The following is an 11,112-nucleotide window of genomic DNA, read 5'->3' as shown; positions in this document are numbered from 1 at the left end:
ACGGTGGTTTATGCCTGTAATTCCAGCACTTTGGGAGGCCAAGGATCACAAGGTCAGGAGTTCGAGACCAGGCTGGCCAACATGGTGAAACCCTGTCTCTACTAAAAATAAAAAAAAAAATAGCTAGGCATGGTGGCTACTCCCAGCTACTTGGGAGGCTGAGGCAGGAGAATTGCTTGAACCCAGAAGGTGGAGGTTGCAGTGAGCCAAGATTGCACCATTGCACTCTAGCCTAGGCAATAGGGCAAGACTCTGTCTCAGGAAAAAGGAAAAAAAAAAAAAAAGAAAGAAAAGAAATGTATTGCTTCACATAAGAAGTCCAGGTGGAAGTCCTCCCAGGGGTGCTTGATTCAGCACCTCAACAAAGTTACTGGGTTTTTTATTCAATGAATATTCACTGAATGCCTATTTGTGCCTGGCCTTGTATTGGCCACATAGGACACGCACTCAAAAAAAGAAAAAAAAAAAATCTGTGTTCGTGGAGCTTGTAATCTGGCCTTTCCCAGCTTTGTCTCATGGTAGCAAAACAGCTGTTGCAGTTCCAGGCATTATGATAAGGTATGATAACACCTGATATTTACAGAGCATCTCTTTCTGTGTGTTTCTTTATCAGAAAGGGTAAAGCTTCCCCCCTTTGTCTCATTAGCCAAAATTTCCTCACTTATCCCTCCCTAAAACATTTCCTGGCAAGGGGAATGATATTTCTAAAACTGGCTTAGACTATTGAGGATTTACCATTTTATTGAACCTTAAAAAACCCACTAACACCAGGCCCTGCTCCCTATTGTTCTAGCATGGGGCCCAGGCCCAGATTTTTTTTTTTAAACAGAGTCTTACTCTGTTGCCCAGACTGGAGTGCAGTGGCATGATGGCATGATCATATCTCACTGCAGCTTTGAATTCCTGGCTCAAGTGATCCTCCTACCTCATCCTCCTGAGTAGCTACAACAGATTTTTGTTTGCTTGTTTTGTTTTTTTTTTTTAAGAGATGGGGTTTTACCCCATTGCCCAGACTGGTCTCTACCTCAAGCGATCTTCCTGCCTCAGCCTTCCGAAGTGTTGGAATTACAGGAATGAGCCACTGAACTCAGCCAAGACAGATTTTTTTTTTTTTTTAAACTCCCTGGGTCATTCTAATTTACAGCCCAAGTTGAAACTGTTGTGCAGGTGCTCTGCATGATATACTTTTTAGGTTTAAGAAGGTTTGAGCTTCCTTGGTAGATTTACCTAATTTCATTCCTAAAACCTGGGATAACGTATTAGAAGGCAAAGACTGTGCTCTTTTGGGACCTCTAAGTCATCCCCTTGGGTTTTCCATCAGCACTGTTTTTTAGCCTCAGTTATTAGACCAGAGTCTTCTCCCGGCCCCACCCCTCATTGGCCTTTCTCTCAGCTGGAGACCACCCAGCCCCTTTTTTTTCTTAAATTTTAAAACTGAAATAATTTTATTTGGTTTTTTTTTGGGGGGGTGGGGGGACAGATTCTTACTCTGTCATCCAGGCTGGAGCACAGTGGCATTTTCTTTCTTTTCTTTCTTTTTTTTTTTTTTTTTGAGATGGAGTCTCACTCTGTCTACTAGGCTGGAATGATCTCGGCTCACTGAAACCCCTGCCTCCCAGGTTCAACTGATTCACCTGCCTCAGACTCCCGAGTAGCTAGGATTACAGGCGCACACTGCCACACCTGGCTAACTTTTGTATTTTTAGTAGAGATGGGATTTCACCATATTGTTCAGGCTGGTCTCGAAATCCTGACCTTAGGCAATCCACCCACCTCGGCCTCCCAAAGTGCTGGTATTACAGGTGTGAGTCACCGCACCCAGGCCATTTTCTATGTCTTTAATGTGTCCTCCAAAGTTTATGTGTTGGGAACTTAATCCCTACTGCAACAATATTTTGAGATAGGACCTTTAAGAGATGATTATGTTTATGAGGGCTCTGCTTTCATGAATGAATTAATGCTATTGTCTCAGGAGTGTTTAGTTATCAAAAGAATAGGTTCCTAATAAAAGGATGAGTTCAGCTCCCTTCCACCCCTCTTCCCTCTCCCTCTCTCTCTCTCTCATGCTCCCTCTCACCTACGCAATGCCTTTTGTTCTTTTTTTATATAGACAGGGTCTCACTATATTTACCAGGTTGGTCATGAACTTCTGGGCTCAAGTGATTCTCCAACCTCAGCCTCCCAAAATTCTGAGATTACAGGCACCACCATACCCAGCCCGGCTTCTGGTATTCTTTTTTTTTTTTTTGAGACCTGTCTCACTCTGTCACCCAGGCTGGAGTGCAATGGTTCAATCTCAGCTCACTGCAACCTCCACCTCCCAGGTTTAGACAATTCTGCATCAGCCTCCCAAGTAGCTGGGATTACAGGTAGATTACAGGTGTGAGCCACCACACCTGGCCTTTTTTTTTTTTTTTTTTTTTATGAGACAGAGTCTTGCTCTGTCACCCAGGCTGGAGTGCAGTGGTGCAATCTCAACTCACTGCAACCTCTGCCTCCTGGGTTCAAGCAATTCTGCATCAGCTTCCCAAGTAGCTGGGATTACAGGCACATGCCACCATGCCCGGCTAATTTTTGTATTTTTTTAGTAGAGATGGGGTTTCACCATGTTGGCCAGGCTGGGTCTCGAACTCCTGATGTTGTGATCTGCCCGCCTTAGCCTCTCAAAATGCTGGGATTACAGGTGTGAGCTACTGCACCCAGCCTGGTGTTCTTATTCTTAGTTACCTGAAGACCTCTACTTATTGCTTGGCTGGTTCTGGCTATCAGGGTATATGAAGGGGAAGGCCCAGGGGCAGAGTAAAGGAAGTGGTTCCGTGTTAGTTAGACCCCCAGAGAAGCAGGGGAACTAACTCCTCAGAAAGTCACTTTCCCTTTCCCTTGGGCTGTCATCTCCTCCCAGCCCCCAGAACAGCCAGTTACAAATCTGGGTGTTTATCAGCAAAGTTATTGCTATTCTGGCTCCTGGAGATCTTCTGTAGGGACAGAAGAAAAAGATGAAAGGAATACACACACCACACCTACTCATGGCTTCCTAAACACAGCTCAGGGCTACACCTTGGTCCCTCCTTCCCCATTTTCCACCCCCTCCCTCAGGAGAATTCCCAGCCTGGGGCCCAAATAGTTCTGGAGCAGCATCCTGCTCTCCACCCAAGACCCAGGAACATGGTGCAGGCCAAGCTTATTTGCTTTGTGGTCATCTGTTCTCAGCTGAGGGAGGCCTGAGCAGGGCGTGGGGAGCAGCTGCAAGTCACCTTGGGTGACTGATGTTATCTGGGCCTAACGGTTTCCTCTGGGTAAGCACTTCCGCCCTCCTGTTTTCAAAGCCAGAAACCTGTGCTGGGGCAGCCCCATTCTGAGCACGAAGGAGGACTGGGTGGAGGGAGAATGGAAAAGGCCCTACAGGGCAGAGTTAGAAGACCTGATGGGTCATCACTATGTCCTGCACCTTTAAAAAGAAGAATGGAAAAAATTACAAGGAAAACTGTGCATTGCAAGTTACCAGTAAATACCCTTCCTTACCGCCGACTCTGCTCTAGAGTCCTCACCTGTGCAGCCACGTGGCTGGGCTAGGAGGGCGCTCACTGCTGATTCCTGGGACTGAGGGCTGTTTTTACTGGTCCCAGAGAGCCTGACTGTAAATAAAAGAAATATCAGGCTCTTATTCATCTGAAGCTTGTACATGGAGCTAAGCATTATAAAAACAGCCACTCTTTGCAGAGTGCCTACTATCTTGTATAGGTGAGGAAAATAAGAATCAGAGAGGTTAACTGACTTGTCTAAGAAAAAACAGCTAGAAAGTAGCAGAGCTGGAATTCAACCCTCAATCTCTCTGTTTCTAAAACCAGGGGTCTTCCTCTATACTCAGCAGAGCTAATGAACTAGAAGCCACCCTGGCACTAAGGTTGCCAGTGCTTTAGAAAGTTGGGCCTTAGAAAGTTCTAGGACAGAAAGGAGGCCATATTTCTAAGACTGGGACCCAAAGCAGCAATCTAAATGCCTGAAAGTGCACGGAAGGTGCTGGGAGAAGCAGAATCAGGGCAGCCTTTGCAGCAGGAGCAGACTCAGCCTGTTTTCTTCACTGTTTCTCCACATCTCTTTACAGTGCTCACCATCACCTGTCTTATTGCCCACCTCTGTGATGGGGCTCCCCTCCCCTGGCTGAGTTGGGGTTGGGCCCGTGAGAATGCTGTGGGGTGGCCCAAAGGCTCATACACCCAGCCAGTACCCTGCCACTCACAAGTCTCTGAAGGAATTTTCCCATTTCTCCCTGCCAAAGGGTCCAAAGGGGGCAGAGATCCGAAGGGTCACTCAGGGCCAGAGGACAGCCTATGAACTGGTAGCATGGAACGACCCTAGTGCAGACTCCAGTCCCCGCATCCCTCCCCCGCGGCCTCTTTGCTGCCCAGCCAGGATGGCCCTGAAGGAGGGTTGCTACGCTGAGCCCTATGGGAATCAGATGTTGCGCATCTTGCCCTTAACTATATTTAAAAGGAATGGAGAGGAGGCCCTTTAGCAGGCAGCTTGTGGGAGCCAAAATTCCCACAAAACCGAACGCATCCGTCAAAGCAAGGTTTGAAGAAAAGATTTACCACTTCGGGGAGCTTGAAAAACTTTACGTGGATTCCTCATTTTTCTCCTCATACACAGATGATAGATAGATAGATAGATGGATAGATAGTGGTTTCCTGGAAAGCGGAGAGGAAAAGAGGTGAGAAGGGAAAGGTGGTCCCGGTCGGCGCCACGCAGGGCTCCTCTTTTGGGAGAACACAGACGCCTTCCACCAGGGAGGGTCCTCGAACTCCACCCAGGAACTGCAGGGGAACCAGGTATGACAATAATGCGATTTTAAAAAGAAGGAGCGGAAGAAGGAAAGCAGGAAAGATGGACACTGAAGAAGGAAATCGAAAAGAGGGGAAATAAAAAGAATTAAAGGACCACTCTAATTCTTGGAGGGGAGGGGGAAAAAAAGACCCATTAAGGGACCGAAGGGTTGAGAAGGACTGAGACCGTGGCAAAGCCCAGAGTCCTGAGAAACTTCGCGAGAAAGAGGGGCCCGGCGGCTGCCCATCCCCATGTTTGGGCACACGGAGTCGTGGCTCCTGCTCTTGAGTCCTGCCCTGGGAGGGACAGTATCTGTTTAGATTTGCGTCTAAATTTAAACCCTGATCGCCGGCCTCTCTCCGCGCTCCCCACCCTCCCCTCTCCTCCCTCCCTCCTCCTCCTTCCTCGTTCTCTCGCGCAGGGCCCCCGCGGCCGGGGCAGTCCCGCAGCCGAGCGCAGCCGGGCGCGCGCCGCCGCCCACTCGCCCTGTGCCCGCCGCAGCCCAAACCTGGCCCCGGCCGGGAGCCGAGAGGACAGCGGGGATCGCGAGCTCCGGCCCGAGCGAGCGGGCGCGTCCGCAGCAGAGTCGGCACCTGAAGGACATGGAGGTAAAGGACCCGGCGTGGGGCGCGGGGCTGGGCGGCTAACGAGGTCCCGGGCGCCCCTTCCCCGGGCGGCTGCCCCTGCTCTGAGCGTGGAGCACGCGGCTCATCGCTGCTGCCAACTAGAAGGGCAAATGCCTGCTGCTCCGACGCCTCCTTGGTCAACTCCGGAGGACTGAGGACCGTCCCTGCTCCTACCTAGGAGACGCGGGTGGGCAGGCAGGGGTCGGCAAGGAAAGACCTCAGAGGGAGAGGAGAGGGGCTTTCCCAGAGGTCCAGGTATTTTGGTTAGGAACTTACATGCTTAAAAAAACAAAAGTTAGGTGCAGCCAAGGTTTGTAAATGGATAAACGTGCGGGCAGAAACTCTGCAAGGAGGCGGAAGCCCTTGCATCTGAAGAGATGGGTAGTGAAAGAGAAACAGCTGGCAGCACGAGGCCAGCACATCTTCGTGGGTCTGTGGCTTCCCTTTTCGTTTAGGGAGTGGCATTTTAGAGTCCAGTTGGCCTCTTGCTTCTGAAGTCTTTCCTGTGTCTGTCACATCTTCTTCCATAACTTTTTGAAAAGCTCCCCTCACTGGTCAGTCGAATGACCTTATTTCTGATACAACTTAAGACACTCTTGGACACCCCTGCCTCTGAAGCTGTGTGTATGGAGGTATTCTGGCCACATCTGCAGGCTGTGCCAGAGTGGGGCCTGGCACTTCTCTGCCTACTGAGAGGAGATCTGGGGACTTTCCTCTTCTGCCCCAACCTCAGCAGAGGAGTAGTTGTGTATATTCCCACATTCCTCTCTTCTGCACATCTTGAGGCTTCCGTATGTTTTCTCCTTGAAACTTAGACCTAATATGTAGCCCTAAGTCAATCTTAGTCTGACTTGGGGCTTTTGAGAAGGTGCAAATGTTATATAGTTTTAAAGGTGATTCCCACTCATATTCAAAAGGAAACCTGTGTTGCTCGCTAGACTATGGTTAGTGCAATCAAGATTCACAGTTAGCTCCACTATCTTCCCCGCTCCAGGCTCTGTGCCTGGGCCCTGGTTGTCCGTCCGTCCGTCCGTCCGTCTGTCTGTCCGTCCATCCGTCCTTCCTTCCTCTTTCTCTTTCTTTTCTTTTCTTTCTTTTCTTTCGAGACAGAGTCTTATTCTGTTACCAGGCTGGAGTGCAGTGGCACAATCTCAGCTCACTGCAACCTCTGTCTTCCAGGCTCAAAGGTTCCTCCCAAGTCGGCCTCCCAAGTGGCTGGGACTACAGGTGTGTACCACCATGCCTGGCTAGTCTTTAAATTTTTTGTGGAGACAGGTTCTCACTATATTGCCCATGCTAGTCTTGAACTCCTGGGCTCAAGTGATCCTCCACCTTGGCCTTCCAAAGTGCTAGATTTGCAGGCATGAGCCACGACACCTGGCCCTGCTTGTCTTTTCTAAGCTAGACTCTGTGCTTGCCTGCAAAGCTTCATGACTTCTCTAAGGGAGCAATAAGTTTGTGACTTAGAGAAGTCACGAAGGTGTATTCAGGCATCCAGCCCAACCAGTTGTCTTCAAGGAACAGGGAATCACCTTCAAGGAGACTTTACAGAGTGCAAGAGCCACTGGAGGCTAAGATGGACCCTCCATAGAAACATTTGCAAGGCCAGGAAACTTGGGCAGATTAGGGCTGCGGGTGAGGCATGCACACAGCAAAGCTCAGCAGGTGGTGTACACACATCTACCCAAAGATCACACAAGCATAAATCAACAGGGTTCTCTCTTAGCTGGCCACTGCTTCAAGGTAGAGGAGGGAAATGGCCCAGGCAATGCCCAGCTTCTTGGGTTGGATGAAGTCTCCTTAAGAAATTGTTTTAGAAGTGGCTTCCCTCTTTTGGAAGAGTACAAGGTGGATTAGGCCCCAGGCTGCAGTTTCACTATGATGTGTGACCTGTCTAACCTCTTGAAGAAATGGATTGGAGATAAGAGGAATACAACTCTTAGACTGAGAGCAGGTTGCTGCTGGAGGGCCGAAGGCAAATGTGAACTTCGTCCTGAGAAAACAGGGAGGGTCTCCTTCCACAGAGGCACTTTCTCCCCACTTGGTTGAGTAAGGAACAGTGTATGGCGGAGGCCCCGAAACTATCAGCTGAGCAACTTCCTGTGTGGCTTGGGGGGTGGAGGGGATTGCAGAAACAGAGAAGACTCTTCCTTACTGAGATGTGTAGTAACTTATGTAGGATTCTACCAAGATACCAAAATCACCCCTGGTCTAGGTTTTGGGAGGGACACAGGGAGGGAATGGCTCAGCCTGCCAGAAGCCTGGCAAATCACCCTGCATCTATTGCAGGATATCAGTTTGCTGTTTGGGCAGTGGCTACTTTTGAAGTTTCTTTGTCATAATGCTGGGGGAAAAAAGAAAAGGAACACCTGCAATTGCCAGTGAAGAAAGTAAAGAGGAAACCAAGGGGCCTGGGAAGTGACCATTCCTAGCCAGGGAAGTGACCATTCCTAGCCAGGAAGTAAACTGTTCATGGTGGAACATGATATGCAGGAGTATGATTTGGGGGTTTCTGAAAATCTCAGAGTAAAACCCTCTTTCGAGAGGTGAAACTCACTTTTGAGACATGAAAAGGCTACTGTATCTGGGAAGAAACTAAGTTATATGACTTCTCAGTATGAGGAATCCAAACCAGAGGCTTACTCAACATTCATTCGCTAAATCTCATGTACCTATTGGAAGTCTTTCAGAGGTCTTTTTTTAAAGTCACCATTACCATTATCAACAACATCAATCATTACTTCAGCCCTCAGAAAGCCCTCTGGGATAAACAAGGTATAGATGCCATCTGATCCCTGCTTTTTAAAAGCTCACAGTCCAATAAAGGGAATGAGACCGACTATATCCTGTCATAGATATCATTTTCAAATGCATAAAGTACCAGTTGAATACTACTGCAGATCTTAAGTTCTGCAGGAGTTCAGATGAGTTAGATTCAAAAGAAGCCTTGGAAGAAAGATGTTGGTGAGAGGGAGAAGGTACAAGGAATGGGCACGGGGAGAACATGCCAGCTTTGTGCAGCTGGCTGGGAAGGAAGGTAGGAAAGCAGTAACAGGAAAAAAATGAAAGTAATAAGATAAATCCAAGGCCACTGAGTATAGTAGATGCCCAGCTAAGTGAGTGAGTGGGAGCTGAAATCCAAGTCACTTGGAGGAAAAGGTTACTTTTTGTTCGTGCAAAATCTCCTTGCCTAGTTGAGCCTCAAATGGGTGGCTTTTTCTAATTCAGGCAGAGGCCATCTGCAACCCTTGAAGGCCAGAATGTGTATGGCCCTGGATTCTGCCCCATGGACAGTAGAAAACTCTGAGAGATGTGAGGCAGCTGGCAGCTGTGATGTAGCAGGGATGATACAGCAAAAATGCCAGTTCATGGAGTGAGCAAGGGAACCAGGTTAGAAAGCATCTTTTCAAGCCCAGGTGTATTCTGACTTCAGGATACAATAAGAATGGAGAAGGTTGAAAAGAGTAAAGACCACGTGCTGGAAGGGGAGTGAGAAATCACCAAGGCACCCAGAAGAGTGAAGTTCTCCATGGTGCCAGAGAGAATGGCAGTACCAACTTTTATAGCTCTGTACGAAGCCTTTTGCAGGCAGGAACTGTCTCACTGGTCTTTGAGTCTCCACAATGAGCACGGTGCCTGGCGTATAGTCATATAATTTCTCAATAAAAGTTTGCTTGATTGCTTGATAAATGATTAGCAGAAATAGGGAACTCCTTCTCCTGGTCTGCAGCTCAAATGTCTCCACCTCTGGAAGCCTTCTGTGATGCCCACAGACTCTACAGCTCTCTCAGAGCACTTTGTTCCAGCCACTATTAGAGCACCAAGCAGAACTGGAACTGTCAGCCTCGCTGACTGTCACCCTGGAAGGCTCCTTGAGGGCAGGGGCCATGTCTTATATATATAGGGCCTAATGGGCACCAAGAAAGGCTTGTTGCATGAGCAAATATTGAAGAGGGTAGAAAGATCAGTTTTTTGTTTTTGTTTTTAACAAGCAGGGTTTAGCTATGTTGATTTTGATTGTTGTAAGCAGAATGTCCACCACTCCCTGAGAAATACAAACCTGTTATGAAACAAATGTGATTCTCCTCCAGAAGAGATAATAGGTGATGTTGTTGTGGATAGGAACCCAGAGGACAGAGGTGCGTAGTAAAGAAGAAGCTGGAGATGTAGGATGTCACATTTAAATTAATATTCTTAGTTGCTGAAATACAAATTGCGTGCACTGCCAATAGCCTGAGTATGCTTGAAAAAAGTTTACGTTTCACTGACTAAATCCTTTGTTTGTTCAACTAAATAGGAAGCACACCATGCCACTGAAAAAATCATGAATTTCTAAATTAGGTGGAGTCAATAAATGAATCCTTTTCTCTGGGGTAACTCCAAATCTTTCCCAGATATTACTTTGTCACTCATGGCCTTATTCAGTATTTACTGGGCACTTATTACATACCAGATCTTGTATTTTTAATGTTACTCAAAAATTATGGGGTTCTCATGTCTTTTCATTCTCACAGACTGTCGATGTGAATGTGTGTGTGTGTGTGTACATACTGGTGTATATAATGTGTTCATTTTGTAACCTACTTTTTCATCCGTATCTTTTTACTTCAGAAAATATTTTCTACCATATTTTTTTAAATTATGGGGCTAGGAGATAGAAAAGAAACATGTAACGAATCCAAGTCTTAAAAAGATTATTTTGATATTTCACCGTGAAACACTAGGAGAAACACCCACAGCCCTCAGTGTTTTTTGACCCACCCACCCTCTCACTGAGCCATATGTTGGCTGCTGGTTGGAGCTGATGGGCCGTAATTAGGAATTGCACAGCCTCTGAAGCCAGAGTTTGGCTGGGTGGACTTGCGGCATGCCCAAATACCCCACATTCCTCTCTGGCTCCCACGTGCTCTGCGGGACCCTCACCGTCACACTGGCTCCCACTTAGCAGACATCTTCCGTTTGTTGGACTGTGACGACAGGGGGAATTTGGGGAGTGAGACTCTAAGGGCCCAGCCCAGGCCCTATCACAGGAGGGGGTGAGTGTGCATTCCTGGAAAGGAGTCGGGTTTCAGAGCCTGATCCGCAGCGCGGCTCCTCACAGCACTGCGAGCCAGAGCTTGGCGCGCGCGGTTCCGTGGGAAATCTGAACACTGGCGGCTCAGCAGCCCCGTAATCTTATCAGGGCCGCAAGAGAAAGCATTTTGGTTCCAGAGAAATCTGAAGGCAGCTCCACTTTCCTCCAGTAATAATATTTAAGTCTGTGGAGCCAGCCTGACCACCCCTACTCAACTCATTAGAATCTAAAAATCTCAGAGCTCCGGGTGAAACAAAACAATTTTTAACTGCCCTCTGCCATATGATAAGGGGATAAACCAACTTACCAAGAGGTGTCCTGAGGATGTAGGCACTATTGGACTTTCGGAAAGCCAACAGCTTGCATTTTTCCTCTTATCTGGGGAGTAGTTCAGTCCAAGCCTTCGGAGGTAAGACAGAGGGATAGTTCTCCTAGTATCAAAGTTTCTGTGATGTTTCAGACACAGGATGAACGCTGTGTTGCCACCACCAACAGGATTTCCCTCGGACTCTCTGGGAGCTCATCACCAGCGCCAGACCCGAGTGAATACTGTCCTGGTTCTTTGGTCTTCTGGGCAGTGAGTCTCCC

General features: G+C 48.0%; 1 protein-coding gene and 1 long non-coding RNA gene across 4 annotated transcripts in view; one reads left to right on the top strand and one right to left on the bottom strand.

Annotated features, from left to right (window-relative positions):
* Nucleotides 1-408: 408 nt before the first annotated feature.
* The window catches only part of LOC116560199, a 17,709-nt gene continuing 7,005 nt past the window's right edge, over nucleotides 409-11,112 (bottom strand). Inside the window, exon 3 of the long non-coding RNA XR_004272847.1 lies at nucleotides 409-420. This is a non-coding gene — a long non-coding RNA (uncharacterized LOC116560199). The remainder of the gene's footprint in view (nucleotides 421-11,112) is intronic.
* The window catches only part of RCSD1 (RCSD domain containing 1), a 75,687-nt gene continuing 69,205 nt past the window's right edge, over nucleotides 4,631-11,112 (top strand). For 2 of the 3 annotated variants that reach the window (XM_032291499.1, XM_032291498.1), the window contains exon 1: nucleotides 5,249-5,432. In XM_032291499.1, the coding sequence (XP_032147390.1) occupies nucleotides 5,427-5,432 (6 nt within the window). In that variant the 5' untranslated portion in view covers nucleotides 5,249-5,426. Of the gene's footprint in view, nucleotides 5,433-11,112 lie in introns of all 3 variants that reach the window. The other variant, XM_032291496.1, reaches the window with a different exon arrangement.

This window comes from Sapajus apella, unplaced genomic scaffold (genome assembly GCF_009761245.1).
Source record: "Sapajus apella isolate SASKATOON/1434 unplaced genomic scaffold, GSC_monkey_1.0 scaffold25, whole genome shotgun sequence".
NCBI lineage: Eukaryota > Metazoa > Chordata > Mammalia > Primates > Cebidae > Sapajus > Sapajus apella.
The sequence above is the reverse complement of the archived record's forward strand: the minus strand, read 5'-3'. Positions and strand labels throughout refer to the sequence as shown.